Here is a 19,456-nt window from a genome sequence, read left to right on the forward strand (position 1 = left end):
CAAATTAAAGATTGACTTTGAGTGTCTTTTACTGCCTTGCTGGAGAGGACGCTGTCCATGGTGCTTGATGGTGGCTGGCTGGGACAGCTGGGTGAGGTGTGCTTCTCCCCTCCCACCTGGGGCTGTACACTTTGGGTTTATAGTCCACTGGGCAGGGCCCAGGCAGTGGCCAAAGCCTCTACCAGCCTTTTCCTGGAACCCAGCAGATGCTCCATTTGTCAAAAAAAAGAAGAAAAGAAATTCTGTTCCTTGGTGGACAGGTGGCAGTGCTGGGTGCTAGAGCCCTGGGTCCTCAGCGGAGAGTGACCACCAGCCCTAGTATCCAAGCCAGGAGTGAGGCCCCCAGGGATGTGGCCGAGGAGGCCTGTTGCACCCCACTGGGGGCGCGGATGGGGGTCCTGCGGGCACACTTGCCCTTCCTCTTGGGCCGTGTGGTGGGCATCATGTCAAAGTGGAACTTGTGCTGGTAGTCAAGGCCATAGTCCTGCAACTCATGAGCCTGCTTCCCAGTGCCCGCCTTAGAGATCTGATTCCGATTCCTGTGGCTGGTACAGTTCTTGCCTAGCTTCCTGGTGCCCTTGTCCCTGGCGGGGCTGTGGGCTGGATGATGCTCCTTGCGGGCAGCCCTGTCGGTGGTGGTGAGCGTGTGAGACTTGATCTGGTGTGGGGACGCTGGCCCTGTGCAGTTCCGGAAGTCCTCAGGCCTCAGTAGCTTCAGGTCCTGGCCATGCTGCAGCTCAGGGGACATACAAGGGACAGTGGAGCTGGAGCCGCGGAACCTCCGCAGCCATTCCCACAGGGATCGTGCCCGGCAGCCACAGTCCCAGGGGTTCCCGTTTAGGCGGAGGAACTCCAGGGCCCCCAGGGGTGCCAGGCAGTCCCCCTGCAGCTCAGAGAGGCTGTTGTTGAAGAGAAAGAGGGTGGTCAGCCTGCGGAGGTCATGGAAGGCCCTGTGATGTACCCATTGCAACTGGTTCTCATGTAGCAGCAGGCGGTCCAGGTTCACCAGGCCCCGGAAAGTGCCTTGGCCCAGGCTCCACAGCTTGTTGCCATGGAGGAATAGGTGGCTGAGGTTGACCAGGTCTACAAAGATGTCATCCTGGAGGTACTCGATGTGGTTGTCCTGCAGGTAGAGGTACTGCAGGCTGTGTAGGCCACCAAAGATGCCCGCCGGCAGGGCACTGAGCCCACACTTATAGAGGTAGAGGGCATGAAGTTTCACCAGGCCCTGGAAAGTCTCAGGTGCCAGCATTCGAAGCTGGCGGTTGTCACCAAGGTCCAGCTCCTCTAGATGCACAAAGCCCTCGAAGGTGTTGGGGTCGATGAAGGTGATATTGTTGGAGTAGATCCACAGGGTGACCATGGCCGGACTGAAGTGGCCCTGTTGGAGAAGGGTGATGCGGTTATTCTGCAGGAAGATGCGCTCGCTGTCCTCTGGGATGCCTTCAGGGATGGTAACAAAATTGTGTGCTTGGCAGCTGACTGTCATGGGCGCTGGATAGCACACGCAGTCCCTCGGGCAGCCACCACTCAGGGGCAGCAACCCAGCCAGCAGCAGCAGCAGCAACAGGTCCCCACAGCAACCTGGTGAGGAGAGAGAACACAGCGAGGTCAGAGGCTGCCTGTGGGGAGGCAGAGGTCAGACAGGGTAGGTACTGATGAAGACTGGCACTCCTGGGTCAGCTGGGGCTTTGTCCTTGTATTTGATAGGCTCCAGGGGTGACCTGAGAACAGGCCCATGACTGGAGGAAGGAAAGTGTCCCAGGCCAGGGACTCACAGGACTCCTCACTTGCTGGCACCCACCTCTTTTTAAAAAACTAAATCTATCACTCTCCAGTCCATTCCGACTCATGGCAAGCACATGTGTGTCACAGAAGAACTGCCCCATAGGCTTTTCTTGGTTTAATCTTTATACAAAGGAACCCTGCTAGCACAAATGGTTAAGTATTTAGCTGCTAACTGAAAAGTTGGCAGATCAAAGCCACCCAGAGGCCCTGAAGAAGAAAGACCTGGTGATCTTCTTCTACAAAGATTATAGTCAAGAAAACCCTATAGGTTCAGCATCCAAGTGAGATGAGTAGAATTTGGGGTCTTTAAAGCTTGCAAGCAGCCATCTAAGTTATAATGACTGGTCTCTACTCATCAGGAGCAAAAGACAAAGAAGAAAACCAAAGTATCAGAAAAGAAACTAGTCTACAAGGCTAATAGCCTACACGGGCCATGACTTCATCCACCCTCAGACCCGAAAAACTAGATGGTGCCAGGAAACCTCTGCTGACCATTCTGATGGGGGCCATGCTAGATGGATCCTAATAGAATGGGAGAAAATACAAAGTAGCAGGCTACTGGACCAGTAGAGACTAGAGGACTCACTGAAACTATTGCCCTGGGGTATTATTTAAACCTGGATCTGAAACTATCCTCTGAACTCATCTTTTGCGAAATAACAGATCGGCAGACAAGATAAAGGTTATTACTCTTGGGTACAGTGCTCCTTTAGAAAACCATCAGTATGAGAGCAAAAGGTCAACATTTATTCTAAAACCAAGAGGAGAAGACAAGCAGGCAGGGAAACTAGAGCACGAGAAACAATCAGAACCCATTTAAAGAGGATTTTTTTACACATTGTAAAAAAAAAAAGAAATACGTAACTAACATCACTGAGCACGTTGTGTAGAAATGATCAAATAGGAACCTACTTTGCTATGTAAACTTTGACTGAAAACATAATAAAATATTGTTTTAAACAAACAAACCCTGTGGGGTTTGAATGAGTCAGACTCAGAGTTGATTCGACAGTACCAACAACAATCTATCTGTATGGAAGCAGGTCATCAGGACTTTCTGCAGCACCACTTGTTGTTAAGCGCCATCAAGTTAGCTCTGACTCATAGCAACCCTGTAAGAGATTTCCAAGGACCCGCTGCTGGGTTTGAACCATTGACCTTTCAGTTGGTAGCATTGTCCTACATAGTCACAGGTGGGTTCAAATCGCTACCTTAGGTTAGTGGTGGTGGTGGTGGCTATGCACTGTGGAGTTGGTTTTGACTCATAGTGACCCTGCACAGGGTTTCTGAAGCTGTATATATCTTTATGGGAGCAGAAAGCCTCATCTTTCTTCCTTGCGGTGGCTGGTAGATTCGAACTACTGATCTTGCGGTTAGCAGTTCAGTTTATAATCCACTATGCTACAGAGCTCCTTAACCTCAGGTTAGTTGTTGAGTACAAAGAAGGTATAGGTACAGGTCCTGAGCATACCAGTACCAATTTAGCCTGACCCCCAAACCCTTTTAGCTCTGCCCCACAGCTCCTGAGCTCCGCCCCTTCAGACCTTATCTGTCTGTCCAGGGTGGGTGTCCCAACCCATGACAGCCAGTCAGGCCAGCTCCAATTCACGTCCCAGCTCTGCCACTTACTTGCCATTATCTGTGTTAGCAGACAATGCAGACTCCTGATCTAAAAAAGTCAATATAATATGGAGTCCTTGAGCAGTCTTTTTCTTTAAATTATCGCCAATCAACAAGCAATGCATGCATGACACTGAAGTTCTTTAGAAAGAAGTCTCATTTACAATGTCTCTCACGTCCTCAAATAAGCCACATCCCCTCTGTGCCTTAGTTTCCTCATTTCTAAACTACAGATAGACTATAGTTCTCCCTCACAGAGCTGTACTGAGGATTCAATGAGTGCAAAGGACTAGGGGTGGCCCAAGGGCTACTCCCCTAGTTCAGCCCACCTTCTGCCCCCTGCCCTCTCCCTGCTTGCTCGAGCTCCCAGGTTATAGCTGCAAACTAGGCTTTGCCTTGTAACAGTCCGGAGCATTTCCTCTATAGCTTCCCTCTAATTGGGCATTAATTAGGCATTCGTTAATGGATCCTTAAAATAATTTATTTTCGGATGTGTCCAGCCTGTGGTCGGATAATAGCTCTGCTCTCATTAACAGAGCAGCCTCATTATGGACTATCGTCATTACCTGTCTTTTTCCAGGGTCGCAGCTGCCCCAGGCAGCCCGGCGGGAGCGCCAGTGGCAGGGGCCCTGGCTCCAGGCTTGCAGACCCCCACCCCAGGGGACCAGGCAACCATCTTGTCCCTAACCAGCATGTCCTCTCCCTCCCACTTTCTCTTCAAGCTTGGCCAGCTGGGCCTCTTGGGACGGCCCAGGCGCCTGGGGCAGCTCAGCCAATCCTTCCTGTAGCCAGCTGTGCTCAGAGCATATAGAACCAGAGAAACAAGCCAAGCCTGGGCTCAGTCTTGTGCTGGACACTGGGCCACCTGGCCAGGCTTCCAGGCTTACCACTGTCCCAGCTGCTGGCCCAGGCTCCCGGCTGAGCAGGCTTTGCTACCACTGCTACCCCCTTGTTCCTGGCAAAAACACATCATCGTAAATAAATGACAGCTCCCAGCTGTTGGGAGTTATGGGCTCCCAGAGAGTGGCAGCTGTTTCCTGTCCCCCAGTAATCACCCAGCTTCGACCGAACGTTTGCAACACATAAAAATGATCTCACATAATTTGGTTTTTGCATAATTGGGTTTACTTGTGATTTTCAGAGCAACTATGACCTCGGTAGAAGGAGCTCTGGTAGCGTAGTGGTTATGAATCAGGCTGCGAACCTCAAGGTCAGCAGTTTGAAACTACCAGCTATTTCGCGGGAGAAAGATGAGGCGTTCTGCTCCCGAAAAGATTTACAGCCTCAGAAACCCTGTACAGGGTCGCTATGGGTCAGAATTGACTTGACAGCACTTAACAACAACAACAACATGACCTCGGTGGAGGTAGAGGTGGTGGTGTAGCTTCAAGAACCCTGGGCAGATTACAGGCCAGGCCTGAGGTGGATGCCTCTCTCAGCCTCAGTTTCCCCTCTGTTATAGGAATCAAAGATGATGCCTATGCTAGCCCTCCCAGGGCGATAGCTCAGGCCTGTCCTCCAACCTCTCCCTGCCCACTTCAATCATACCAGCAGAAGTGGGGGAAGGAGTGGGAGTGAGTAAAAACCTGAGCTCCAAACTCAGCTGACTGACCGGAAACCTGCCCACTGCCTTCAGCCTCCTGAGCAGCCTTTCTCCCAGTCCACACTGGTTACACCCTCCACATAGCTCACACAGTCCTTATCCCTCACCTCTGCCCATGCTACTATCTTCCGGGAAGGTCACACCTGCAGCATCCTTCTCCAGGGAGGTGCTTCCACTCTGTCACTCTGAGGGAGTCCAGGGGGGTCACACAGCTCAAGGTGTCCCCTGTGCACACAGTCTGAGCTCATGGGGCACACAGTGGATACCACACCAGGCCCCCTACCCACCCCTGGGGATCCTGCAAGAACAAAGGCCTTTCTTTCCCTAGAGTCTGGCAGCAGGAGAGATACTCATGAGAGGTGGAGGGTGGGTGAGCCATGGCAAGCTCAGCGTTAATGCCACCTGACATTTGTACAGCTTATTGGCGTTTACAAAGTGCTTTTCCACTCGATCCTCTGATCCTCAGAGTCGCCCTGTGTGTATATGGCGGGGGGGTGACCCAGGGTGGGGGGACAGAGCTTTCTCTGCCTCCTGTATGGCTCTGTCTCCATAAGGCCCAGAGATGGAGTTGTCTGAAAGAGTCCCCAGAGGAGCAAAGGGATCCACAAGGAGCCACACACCCTCAGACAGAAAGTAGATGTCCCTGGGGTATAGAGTACACGGGACACTAGGTGAAACATCTGGTTTAGGTGGACAGGCCAGTCTGCCCCCACAAAGCAGGTGTGGGCTTGGTAACAACATGCAAATGGCCTTAGGCAAGTGACAGGGGTCAGACAGGGTGACAACAGAAGGGTGTTGACGGAGGTAGGGACCCCTGCCAACATTTGGCACAGAATCTGGACTATATTCCCAGTTACTCCAAGAAACAGCGTGTAGTTAAGTCAGGGTCTGGGGGCATGAGGGAAGCAACAAGACCAGAGAACATGGCAGTGGGCAGTCACTTCCACGACCTGTGGAAGGGAGGCTGATGGGGTTGAGACCGAGGGAAGCCATCCTGCCCAGATGATGCCAGGGTACCCATGCCAGAGAAGCTACCCTCTAAGTTACCTCTGCTGTCCTACTGGATAGTGAATTGGGTCTTGGCTGAGCCTGGCCTAGAAAAAATCCACACCAGCTATCTTTCAGTGAACCCCAACTCATGGTGACCTCATGTGTGTCAGAGTAGAACTGTGTTCCATAGGCTTTTCATTGGCTGAGTTTTCAGAAGTAGATCGCTAAGCTTGCCAAGGCATCTCGAACCTCCAACCTTTTGGTTATTAGCATGCTATTTGCATCACTCAAGGACCATTCCACCCTAGAAGCTGGTCTCATCTCCAAGGCCTTAGACCAGGTGTCCCAACCAACCCCACCCATCTCTGGCACCCCTAATCCAAGCCAGCAGGTACCTGGCACTGGGTCTCTACCTTGCCAGGTTTCTTCCCAGGGAGGCTGGCACTGCATCTCTGGGTTCCTCCTGCCTGCCTCCCCGGCTCTGCAGTGTGGCTGTGGGAGCCCCTACCCGCTGATTGCCTGATTAATGCACTAACGATGTGGCGGGTGTCTTTGCTGTGCATTTTAAGATGGCAAATTCGTAGGGATCCAAGTCTCCATGGTGGAACTTGGCACCCCCTCCCACCAGCCTCCTCTGTCCCCTCCTGGGTGAGGCTGGGGACTGATCTGCTTAACAAGGCTGAATGAAAGGAGGCTTGGCCTCCTCCTAAACCTTTCCCGAGGTTCTCCTCCTCCTCCTCCGGGGCATGCACACTGACAACTCAGCTACTCCCAAACCTCCTGCCCTCCCACTTGTCTGAGCTCACCTGCATCTCTGCTGCCTCATTCATTCCTTCCTCCATTCAGAACCTGCTGCCTGAGTCCTGGGTGTCTGAGGTGTCCTCACTGCTCACTAGCAGATGGGGTGCTGGGGGGCTCACAACACCAGGCAGGCAGGCCCAAGGCTGGAGCCCAGAGTAGGTGCTAGAGTGGGGCTGGGGCTCCATGAAGCCCACTGCCCCATTGGCAGTTCCTCTGTGAAGTGGGATGAGAAGGGGCCGGCCTTCTCCCGGGGATGCCTGAAAGGCCCCATGAGATGATGTGATCTCAGTGTCTGGTACAGACAATGCTCAGGAAAGTTGTTGGCATTACTTTCCAGGCAAGGATTTGTGGGTCCCATCCTCCAGGAGGAATAGTGGCCTGAGCATGGACAAGCACTTCACCCAGTCCCCTCCGGCGGGACCAGACCTGGCAGGATGGGTGGGGAGAGCAGAGGACAGTGAGGTTCACTGTGATAACAAAGCAAGTGGTGCCCCCCATCTTATCCTAGTCTCCCTCTCTCTGAGGAGACTGTACCTTTAGCTCTACTGGCAAGGCCCTGGCTCTAGGCCAGAAAACCAGTGTGGCAGGGGCTGTGCAATTTCGGAGTCCTGGTGTGGCACTATGGGCTAATGTGTCAGACTGCAAAGTCGTTTGAACTGCAAGGTTGGTGGTTCAAGCTCATCAGCTGCTCCTTGGAAACCCTATAAAAGGGTCGCTATGGGTCGGAGTCAACTCGACCACACTTAACAACAACAACAACAACAAGAGGGCAGGGCACTAACCCAGAGAGACCTGGCATTGTCTGTGCACCGGCTTCTCTACCGTGTGTCTTTGACAGCAACCAGGAGCAGATTGTGCAATAAGCAAGGTAAACCTGGGTTCACTACAAGTGAGTAAATTAGCACAGGTAAGCCCATGCTTATCTTGCTTACTAGGTACTCTGTCCCTGACAGTGACTGTAAATTTGAAAAGAGCTTTTGATTCTATAGGAAGGTGCTGTGGGGTTGGGAAGAGACAGATGCCAAGCGTACCTAGAAGCAGAATTTTTGAGGTTGTTAAAAAAATGCGAAATTGTTCACTACTCATTAGTAAGTTAGCATGGGTAGGTCTGTGCTTACCTTGTTTACTGGGTAATCAGACACTACAACAACCCTGTGCATACTGCACCCTTTCACAGAAGAGGAAACAGGCACACAGAGGTGAAAGAGCTTAGGGAGGTCACACAGCTATGAGCAGGGCTGTGGAAGAAGCAGGCCTTGCTCAATTGATTCCCCAGCCAAGGCTCTAGCCCTAGCTCCATGCTGCTTGAGGCCAGAGGGCAGCTGCAGTCAGGGCCCCCAGGTCTCGGGGAACTCACCCAACCTGAGTCTGGCACTGCCAGCATGGAAGGGCTGCCTTTCCCTATACCAGGTATGTCTTATGGGTGGCATCCCTGTGGTCTTCCAGGCAGCCCTGTGAGGCTCTCTGAGGCTGGGTGATGAATCAGCTACATGGTCAGTCCTGCTCTGCCTCTGCCCCTCACAGGACTAACTGAACTCCCCCTGGCCCCCAGGCTTGCCTTCTCTCTAAGCCAATCAATGCTAACTGAATGCTCAATGGAGGAACTGCTCTCTCTGCAGAGGTCCAGTATCAACCTCAGGTCACTTGACACTGACCCTTAGTGCCACACCCAAGTACTGGCCACATCCTGGATAGCTCTGCCCCTTCGCACCCAGCCTGGCCCAGACAAAGAAAGCCAGCCCTCTGTTAACATTTCAGGTAATGGGAGGTGGGCTTCCCATCCATGGCACAGCCCAGAGCACTGGGAACCAGAGAAATGTGGGTTCGAATTCTGACACCACCCCCAACATAACAAGTGTGTCACCTCATTTACATGAGCCTCGTTTTCCTCACCTGTAAAATGTTTAAAGTGCCAGTTTGGCCCCTTCCATGTGCAGATGCTGGTATCCCCCTGTCTCCTCCACATCCCCATTGGTTTGCCAAGCATGGTGGTGGTGGTGAGTTGTGGAGTTGATTCTGACTCATAGTGACCCTGTATAGGATTTTTGAGGCTGTAAATTTTTACAGGAGCAGACAGCCTCACCTTTTTCCTGCAGAGCACCTGGTGGACTCGAACTGCTGAGCCTATGGTTAGCATATTGTTGTTGCTAAGTGCCTGTTGAGTCGGTTCTAACTCATAGCAACCCTGTACAGGGTTTCTGAGGAGCTTGAACCACCAACTTTCGGGTTCAAATCAACCTTGCAGTCCAGCGCATTAACCCACAGCACCAAACCAGTTCTCCATGGTTAGCACAGTAGGCCAAAAACTGAACTGCTCTTCTCCCAACTCAAACCTCCTCCACTCACATCTTCTCCAGCTCCAACCACCTTTAAATCAGTTACTCTAGACAAGAACCTTAGAGTCAGATAACCTCATCTCTCCCACACATACTTTGCCCCAATCCATCAGAAATCCCACTGACCCAACCTTCAGGACTTATCCAGAATCCATCCAGTTCTCACTGCCACCATCCTGGCCCAGCCACTGTACTTTTTTTTAGCCTGGACTATCAAAACAGCCTCCTAAGTGGTCTCCCTACTTTTGCCATTGCCCCTAGATTTTAACACAGCCATTAAAGATTTAGCTGAATTCTAAGTCAGAACACGTCACATCTTGGCTCAAAACTCTCCAGGGTTCCCATGGACTCAGAGTCAAATCCTCTAAGTCCTTACCATACCAGGGTCTAGAGGCCCCACTGATCTTACCCGGCTTCCTCTCCTCCTTGTCCCTCCTTAATAACTCTCCCCAGCAACACCATTCTCCAGACTGTTTCTCTTTCTTGCTAGGCGTGTTCTTGCCTCCAGGACTTTTCACACACTGTTCCCTCTGCCTGGAATACTCTCCCCAAATATCCATCTGCTCCTGTCCTCACCTCCTTTATATCTCTGCCCCCAGCAGAATCTTCTCTGACAACCTATATTAGATTATCAATCCTCCTTCTCGATACAACTGTCCCTGTTTAACTTTTGCACTAGCATTTGCTCTCTTCTAATCTACTATATAATCTAGAGATGCCAATTCCCTGAGGGCAGCGATGTTATCTGGTGTGTTCCCTGCTGCATCTCAGGGCCTAGAACAGTGCTTGGTACACAGTGCTCAATAACAGTGGCTGGATGAATGAGTGCCTTTCTGGGTTGCTAGAAGGACTAAGATATACTTAGAAGTCCCTATGCCCAGAGACGGGCTCACAGTAGGTGTTCAATAAACCTCAGGGTTCTTATTAATACTAAGGAGATGCAGAGCCCCAGGTAAGCGCAGAGACTCAGCTCTTCAGTTTACCATATGGGTGACCAAATGGTAAAAAGGGCTCAAAGGAAGGGATACATTAGTTTTTCCAGAGGTCTGGGGCAGGGTGACCAATGACCTGGTTGGCCTGGGACTGAGAGGTTTCCCAGGATGTGAGACTTTCAATGTTAGAATGGGGAAAGTCCCAGGCAAAGCAAAACAGGCTGCTCAGCCTACCTGGGAGTCAGGGCTATGCCAAAACAGGAAAAGTCTCTGGGTGCAGGAAGGAGATGGGACAAACAGGCAGATGTGTGGCATGTATGTTTTCTGATGTCCACGCAGGTGAGCCCACACTGAGTCTGTGTGTACATGTACGTGTCCACATGAGTCTATGTATGTGTGGTATGTATGCACAGGTGTGAGTCTGTGTGCATCTGTGTCTGTGAATGGATATTCACATGCGCACCTGTGTATATGTACACACATGCTTGTGTGTATAATTGTTTGTGTGTGTGCATGTCTGTGTGCACCTATGGGTGTATACATGATTGTGAATATTTGCAAATGTGCACAGCTGAGTGTTTATGTGTATCTTTGTGCATGTGTGTGACTGTGTATGCATTTGCACATGTGCTTAGATGTCTCTTCATGTGTTTCTGTGTATGTGTGTACATGTGTCTGTGTGAGTACACGTCTGAATATATATGTGTGCTCATGAACATACATGTCATATTTGGAGACCATCCACAGGACAGACAACACAGACCCCCTTTCATCTGGCAGCATCCCTGGCACTCTACTACCAGGAGAGGGCAGGGACCCACGTCCTGGGCTGTGTGATGTCCGTCCCTGACTTCTCTTGCTGCTCACTCTGGCTTTGCCTTTAGCTCCCGCTCTTCCTGACACACTGAATTAAGTACACACTCCAGGGCCTCCAGCACACCAGAATCACTCTCAGCTGAGAAGTGGGCGTCTCCTCGGTGAAACAACCTCTCAGCTTTCATCTGCCTTGTGTTCATTCCCTGGAGCAGGCTTGGCCAGGGATGCCGTGCTAATTGGGCTGGTGGGTTCTCAGGGGGCCTTACCTGAGTAACCCAGAGCTCCCCTTACCTTGCCCAAGCTGTCTACTTCCTCCTCACCCAGGGAGGTCTCTGCATGGGGTGGGGACTGGAGGATGGGATAGTGGCAGCTCTGTGCTACGGGGATGTCCCAGTGTGTGACTAGTCCCCTTGGGCGTGCATTTCAGCTGGGCAACGTCCTGAGACTTAAGTCTCCCAGCCTTGAAACTGGCAGTTTGAGCATCTACCTCATTGGGTGCTGTAAGTGCTAAGTGAGATTGTGTACCTAGATTGCTCAGCCCAAGGCTAATTGCAAAGAAGGTGCTTCCAGAGTGATAATGATTGTGTTACTGCTCCCCACTTTCCCCCTTAGTGTTCTCCTCAGGCCCCTGGGGGCCCTGGCTTTCACCTATCCACTCTGACACTCCCATCCTGGCTCCAGACTCCAGAGTGTTGGCCAAAGGACTTCACAGATCTGATGGGGGCTTAATCTCAGGGCTCAAGGATCCAGTCAGACATGCACAGACTAGGAGAGAGAGCCAGACCCCCTTCCCTACCTGTTGTGCCTGGGGAGGCAGAAGCAACATAATTGGGTTTGGGGCTGTTATCGAGCAAGAGTTCATCCAGAGGTGGTACCACGGAAGAAAGGCCTGGAGTTCTACAGCTGATTAAATCAGCCATTGAAAACCCTATGGAGCACAGTTCTACTCTGACTCACACGGGTTTGCTGTCAGTTGGAACTGACACAATGGCAACTGGTTGTTGTTGTTATATTGAAGCAAGAGAGGAGCAGGGAGGTCAGAGGCTGTGGCTGTCATCCAGGCACACAGATGACATAGGAGCTATTGTGGCTTGAACTGTGTCCTCTGAAAAGTTGAGCTGAAGTCTTAACCCTGTAGCTGTGAGCATGAACCTGTTTGGAAATAGGGATTTTTCTTCTGTTGTGTTAATGAGGCATACGAGAGTACTGTGGGTCCTAAAACCTTCTGAGTGGTGTCTTATAAAAGGCACAGAACAGACACAGACACACATAGGAAAAAGACACCTACCATGTAAGACTTGTCTACAAGCAAAAAAGCCCTAAAAACGATCAGCAAACACCAGAAACTAGGAGAGAGGTCAAAAAAGGAATGGTTGAGACCTTGATTTGAACTTTTCCAGAATTGTGAAAAACACATTCCTGTTCTTTAAACCCACTATCTTTTGTTATGGCAGCACTAGGAAACTAACATACACGCAAACTCCCGACTCAGGGAGACCCAGTAGACACAGGGTTTCCAAGGCTGTAAACCTTTATAGGAGCTCTGGTAGCATAGTGGTTACAAATCGGGCTGCGAGCCGCAAGGTCAGCAGTTCAAAACTACCAGCTGTCCCATGGGAGAAAGAGGAGGCGTTCTGCTCCCGTAAAGATTTACAGCCTCGGAAACCCTGTACAGGGTTGCTATGAGTTGGAACCAACTCCACCACGACACACAACAACAACAAACCTTTAAGAGAATAAGCAACTTCATCCTTTTCCTGGAGAGCAGCTGATGGGTTTAAACCCTCCACGTTTAACCCATTAAACCCCAGGGAAGTCCATGGAAATGGACAGATGTGGAGGATGTGGAAGTGATGTGGGACTGGGTAGAAAGGAGAGGGGATGAGAGGACTCTGGGGTAACTTCCAGGTTCTGGACTGAGTAACTGAGAGCATGCAGGTACTGCTGTGAAACTGGAGAAACTAAGAGGAGCCTTACAGAGACAGTTGGTTGGCAGCTGCATATACAAAATTGGAGCCCAGAGGTGAGACGTACACTTGGGACTCATTGGCATGGAGAGGGCATTTAAATCCATGGGAATGGATGAAGTCACCTATGAGAGTCCAGAGGGAAGAGGGTATAGGCTGGAAGCCTATGGCAGGACACCTTTGAAGGAGAGTAAAGAAGAAGGACTGGCCAGTGAGGGAAGAGGAAAATCAGGACAAGTGCAGCATAGCCGAAGCCGACCTGTCTCAAGGAGGGAAGACTCAATGGTAAGGAAGGCTGCTGAGGTTACCGCTGATGAAAATGTATGCATTTGATATGGCAACATGGAATTTATTGATGATTCTGGAAACTTTCTTTCTATTTGAAAGGTGGGGACAGAAAACATACTGGAGCGGGATGAAGAGTGAATGGCAGCCCCTGCCCACCAATGTGCACAGCGCAACACCATTCCTAATAGCCAAAAGGTGCAAACACCCTAGATGGTTATCAACAAATGAATAAATAAACAAAATGTGGTGTTTCCATACAATGCATTACTACTTAGCTGTAAAGAGAAAGAAAATCCTGATACACGCTACAACAGGAATGAATTTGAACACATGATGAGTGAAATGAATCAGCCATTGAAGGAGAAATAGTGTACGATATCTCAACTTATATGAAATACGCAGATGTATAGAAATCAATATACATCTGCCTACTTCAGGTTTGCTATGGGTGGGAGCAGACTCAATGGTACTTAACAACAACAGCTACATGTAAGACGTTCTGGTGTGGTGCTGTGGGATAATGCACTGGACTGAAAGGTTGGCAGTTCAAACTCACCAGCCACTCCTCAGAAACTCTATACAGGGTCGCTATGAGTTGGAACCGACTTAGCGGCACTTAACAATAACAACATTTTATATAAGGAGTCCTGGTAACCTGAATCACAAGGTCCATGGTTCAAACTCACCAACCGCTCCTTAAAAACCCTTATATTCCATATAAGTGAGATCATACAATATTTCTAGTCCTGATGCAGTGCTGTAGGAAAAGCATTGCAGTTCAAACCCACCAGCTGCTCCTTGGAAACCCTAAACAGGGTCGCTATGAGTTGGAATAGATTTGACAACACTTAACAATAACAATGACATAGAGACCAAAGCTTATCATTGTTGTTAAATGCTGTTGAGTTGGTTCCAACCCATAGCCACATTTTATATAAGGAGTTCTGGTTGTATGGGGTTTCCAAGGAGTGGCTGGCGAGCTTAAACTGCCGACTTTGCATTTCAAACCAACTTTGCAGTCCAGCACATTAACCCACAGCGCCATACCAAGACTCCCTTATTAGTGGTTACCAAAGGCTGGTGAAAGGAGTGAGGGGACACATGGTTTTTGTGAACAGTAATGGTATCATTTGGAAAAGGACACTGGTGATGGTTATACAACATGATGAACATCATCAGTGTTGCGAAATTATACATGTAAAAACTAGTGAATTGGCAGATGTCTTGACCTGCACACTGAGGATTTGTTTACTTTATGGACTTCACTGTGTTATATAACTCAATTAAAAAGTTGCTGGTTTATTTTTAAAGCTAGGGGAAAAAAAGAGAGAGCGACTAGAAAGTGAGAAAGGAAAGACTGTATCAATCAAAAGAGACAGGGTCTACTTCTTGAGATAACCAATGAGCCCAGAATCTGAATGATTTTCAGAAGCACATCACCAGGCCTTTCTTGCTAGTCCATCTTAGTTTGAAGCGCTACAGAAATCTGTTCGGCATCGTAGTAACACACAAGGCTTTACTGGCAGGTATGCGGGGACTATGCATGAGGCCTAATGGCTGAGAATTGAACGGGAGTCTCCCGCATGGAAGACAAGAATTCTGCCACTGAGCCACCACTATCTCCACATTCAGGTATTTACCCTATTGCTTCTCTAGGCTAAGCATCATTCCAGGAGGGATCTGGGGACAAAAGTCCCCGACCTCCATGAACCAACCATCTTCCCCCAATACCTTCATGATAATATGTTGAGGGCATTTGTCTCTTTTTGGCCACCTAACATCTAAACCTCTCCCTGTATTTGAGGATCTCCCCAAACACGTAACTGTGCCTTACCTTCCCTGTAGAAGCTGAAAAGGTCAAGCACTCATTTTCCCAGCTTTCCTTGCAGCTTGTCCTGTGACCTGGGCTCTGCCACTCGGCACACACAGACGCACATATACTCCAGACTCTGAACTAGGTGTTAGTGATGCAAATGAGCAGTGACTCCGAAGGATCCATGCTTTTGAGGATGGTGGCAGCAGTAGGAATATCTACCTCCACAATCTACCATAGAGGCAGCAACTGTGTTGGGAATGTTGATGGTGTTGAGATGTCTTTGACTTCTCCTGCCTGTGGAGCCTCCAAACCTGTTTCCCAAAACTGGGAGATTCTGCAAGTTATGCAGTATCCTTTGAATAAGTCTCTTATTTGCTTGAATTAGTCAAAGTTGATGGCTGTTGCTTACAAATAAGAATCTTCACAGGTTCCTGAGTTTAGCATGACTTACCAGCCCACCCATGGTCTGGCCTTGTTTCCCTTCTATCAATTTGCCCCCCTCATTTCTGTTGCCGGGCTTCCTTCTCCTTTTTCCTGGCCTTTTTTCCCCAGAGTAGTTGCTCCCCCACTGCACGTGATTCAGGAGACAGGGTTATCAACTGACAAGCTCAGGTTCAACCAATTAGACTCTCCCCCAGGAATTTGAGCCTGTAGTAGAGGGGCCCAGCTGGAGCCACTTCATCCTAATGGGGCATCCTTCTATCCATATTCCCAGAGCTACCATAGTTCCTGCCCACCTTAGAGTTTGTGTTGTAGGTTGAATTTTGTGCCTCAAAAAGATATGTTTATGTCTTAATTCCCAGTATCTGTAAATGTTGCCTTATTTGGAAATAAAGTCTTTGTTGTCACTGCTGCTGCTGTCAAGTGACAATGAGTCGGTTTCTGAGGAGCAGCTGGTGAGCTTGAACCACTGACTCTGTGGTTCAAATAGACCTTGCAGTCCAGCACATTAACCCAGAGTGCCACACCAGCACTCCAAAGTCTTTGTTAGTGCAATCAAGTTAAAATGAGACTGTACTGGGTCAGGGCTCACCCAATCCAATGGTACACAGACCTACGTGAAGAACTCAAAGTGACACTAGAGATTAGAGTAACTTCTCTGCAAGCCAAGGAATGCCAATGATTGCCAGTAACCACTGGAACTGGTAGTGGTTGCCTTAGAGCCTCTAGAAAGAGCCAACTACGTCAACACCTTGATTTTAAACTTTCAAAACAACAATAATGTATGATAATACATTGCTACTGGTGGTACTTGGTTACAGTTGCCCCAGGCATTTCATCCTCACCCAGTGCCTTCCAAATACAAGACATTCCTTAATTAAAGAGTATGACAAATTTTCCCAAAAGTCCCTCACAGACTTTCCTTTGTGTCTTATTGGTCAGGAGTGAGTTACACACTCATGGCTAAACGAACGGCTGATAAAGGACTAGACTAATAAAGACTCGCATCCTGAACTGAGGAGGAGTCCAACTTCTCTGGTGGTGGTGGTGTGCCATCCAGTCTCATAGCGACACTGTATAGGATTTCCAAGGAGTGGTTGGTGAATTTCAACTGCCATCCTTGAGGTTCAAACTTACTTTGTGGTCCAGCACATTATCCCACAGTGCCACACACCAGAACTCCGAGCAAATATGTAGCTACCTGATCTCTGAACAAAATTTGGATCCTGGGTGGACATCTGCCAGAATAAAATGGGGGATTCACAGATGCCAAGGCGAATCTGAGGTTGCTGTAAGAACTCCCCCAGCTGACTACACCTGCTCACCACTCCTGGAGACACCTGTAAACCTAGCCTGAGACTCCCAGGTCCCAAGCCTTTATTGGCTCCTTCTCCCTGAGCACCTGAGTCCTGCACCTTCCCCCAAGACACACTTCAGGCTGGCCACCGGCATGTACCAGTCTCTGACCCATGTGGGCTCATAAGCTTTGGACCAGCTAGCACTTAGTATGGGCTTCCTAGTGTTCTCCCCAATCTTGGGGTCTCCAAAACATGTTTCACTCTTCGTCATCTATTTTAATTTAAAAATCAGACCTCCCAATTGTAGAAAGGGAATTATGGTGTGGCATGGTAGAACAAGCACTGGACTGTTGACTGTAAGGTCAGTGGTTCAAACCCACCAGTCACTCCCTGGAAACCTTATTCAGGATATCTATGAGTTGGAATCTACTTGATGGCATTTAACAACAATTGTAAAAACCTTGAAAAGTGTAGAGCGGTATAAAGAATCCCATCACCGTTGGTAGTCACTGAGGGTGTCTTCCTGCACGTTCTTTCAATACTTCCTTTACTTATGTTGTTGTTGTTGTTATTAAGTGACACCAAGTTGATTCCGACCCATAGTGACCCTGTATAGGGTTTCCAGGGAGTGGCTGGGGAGCTTGATCTGCCAACCTTGCTGTTCAAACCAACCTTGAGGTTCAGCGCATTAACCTACAGTGTCATACCAGGACTCTTGGTGAAACTTTTTTCTAAAATGCTGCTGGTGGGCTTGAACCATTGACCTTATGGTTAACAGTCCAGTGCTTATCCTACTGCGCCATACCAAGACTCCACTTATAATGCTGCTGCTGTGTGCCTTTGAGTCAGTTCTGACTCATAGACACCATGTATAGAGCTTCTGATGCTGTAAATCTTTACAGGAGCAGAAAGTCTCATCCTCTCACAGAGCAGCTGGTGGATTTAAACTGCTGACCTTGAGGTTAGCAGCCCAATGCATAACCCACTACACTACCAGGGTTCCTTAATAAAACATAATAACCATTCATATAGGGATATAGTTCTTTAAATAAAATCAAGATCATGCTATCTATGCAGCTGTGCATTCTGCATTTTTTACTTAGATCATTTATTCTTTCAGCAGCTCTCTAGGGGGCTCCATCCATGAGACTGCACTAAGGAAGTAATGGGGAGCCCGCAGGCAACGTGGCCCCGCGGTCACAGAGAATAGGGTCTAATGGGGAAGCAGACACTTATCAAATGGCCACATCCATACATAATTGGACCCTGTGAGAAGGGGTGGAGAGAGAGATCCAGGTACTAATGAGAATTGTAGGGGCTCCCCCAGCACATGGGGGTGGGAGGTCCAGGGAGAGCCTGAAAAATGAGAAAAACTTGGGAAGTGGATTTCAAGTAAAGGGAACAGCATATGCTGAGGCTGTGAGGCCAAAGGCAATACCTAGTTAAGTAACAGAAGGAACAGCCCTAGGGTAGCAGGCAAGATTTTTTAAAAACTACAGTGTATCATATTATATATGCTTTTTTCATTGTTACAAATTATCATTGCTAATACAGAGTCATAGTGTGGTGCTGTAGGATAAGTATTGGACTGCTAGCTGCAAGGCTGGTGGTTCAAACCCACCAATTGCTCCTTGGCCAATATGAGTCAGAACTGATTTGATGGTACTTAACAATAAAATAGTAAAAGACAATCCAGAGGACCAATAAATAACATCATGATAAATGGAAAAAAGAAGTCATCAAATATTTCATTTTGCTTGGATCCATAATCAACACTCATGGAAGCAGCAATGAAGAAATCAAAAGACATTGCATTAGGCAAAGCTGCAGCACAAGACCTCTTTAAGGTATTAAAGAGCCAGTACCTGCCACAGAACATGTGGCTGTTAAGTACAGTCAAGTCAGTTACAACTCATAGCAATCCCATATGGGGTTTTCGAGGAGCAGCTGGTCAGTTTGAACTACTGATCTCGTGATTCAAATCAACATAATAAACCATATAAAACATAATAACCACTCACATAGGGATATATATTTCTTTAAATAAAATTGTTCAGTGCTTATCCTACAGTACCACAACTTAAAAAATAACCACAGATTGTTTGAAGAATGAGTATTGACAAATAAACTAATCATAAATTCTCGAGGTTTAGTGAAGTTGCATCTTGATTCTGAAATAGACATGTTTTTGAATTACATAAAATCTTAACATGGAAATCCCTCCTAATCTCATCTATGTGTATATACGTGTATGTGTGTGTGTAAAGATAAAGTTAGAGAAGATAGAAAAAAAAGACAATCCAGAGAATATAAGAAAGTATTTGCAAATCATATTATCTAATAAGGGATTTGTATCTAGAAGATATAAAGAACATTTACAACTCAATAATAGAAAGACAAATAACTCAAATAGAAAATGGGCAAAGGATTTGAATAGACATTTCCTCAAAGAAGATCTACAAATGGCCAATAAGCAGATGAAAAGATGTTCCACATCATTGGTCTTTAGACAAATGCAAACCAAAACTACAATGAGAACTCCTCATCCCATACTGGTGGGATTGTAAAGTAGTAGTCACCATGGAAAGAAGTTTGACAGTTCCTCAACAAGCTAGACATAAAATTAGCATGTTGGTGGTGTTATTAAGTCAGTACCAACTCACAGCAACTCTAAGTACAACAGAAAGAAATACCCTCCGGTCCTGGGCCAACCTCACAATTGTTGCCACGCTTGAGCCCATTGATGCTGACATTTTGCCA

General features: G+C 48.3%; 1 protein-coding gene across 1 annotated transcript in view; it reads right to left on the minus strand.

Moving 5' to 3' along the window:
• Positions 1-292: 292 nt before the first annotated feature.
• Positions 293-19,456, minus strand: part of RTN4RL1 (reticulon 4 receptor-like 1) — an 85,300-nt gene continuing 66,136 nt past the window's right edge. The window contains exon 2 of the mRNA XM_006863456.1: positions 293-1,584. Coding sequence (XP_006863518.1) covers positions 293-1,584 — 1,292 coding nt within the window. The remainder of the gene's footprint in view (positions 1,585-19,456) is intronic.

The sequence above is a fragment of the Chrysochloris asiatica genome, unplaced genomic scaffold, assembly GCF_000296735.1.
Source record: "Chrysochloris asiatica unplaced genomic scaffold, ChrAsi1.0 scaffold00054, whole genome shotgun sequence".
Classification (NCBI taxonomy): Eukaryota; Metazoa; Chordata; class Mammalia; order Afrosoricida; family Chrysochloridae; genus Chrysochloris; species Chrysochloris asiatica.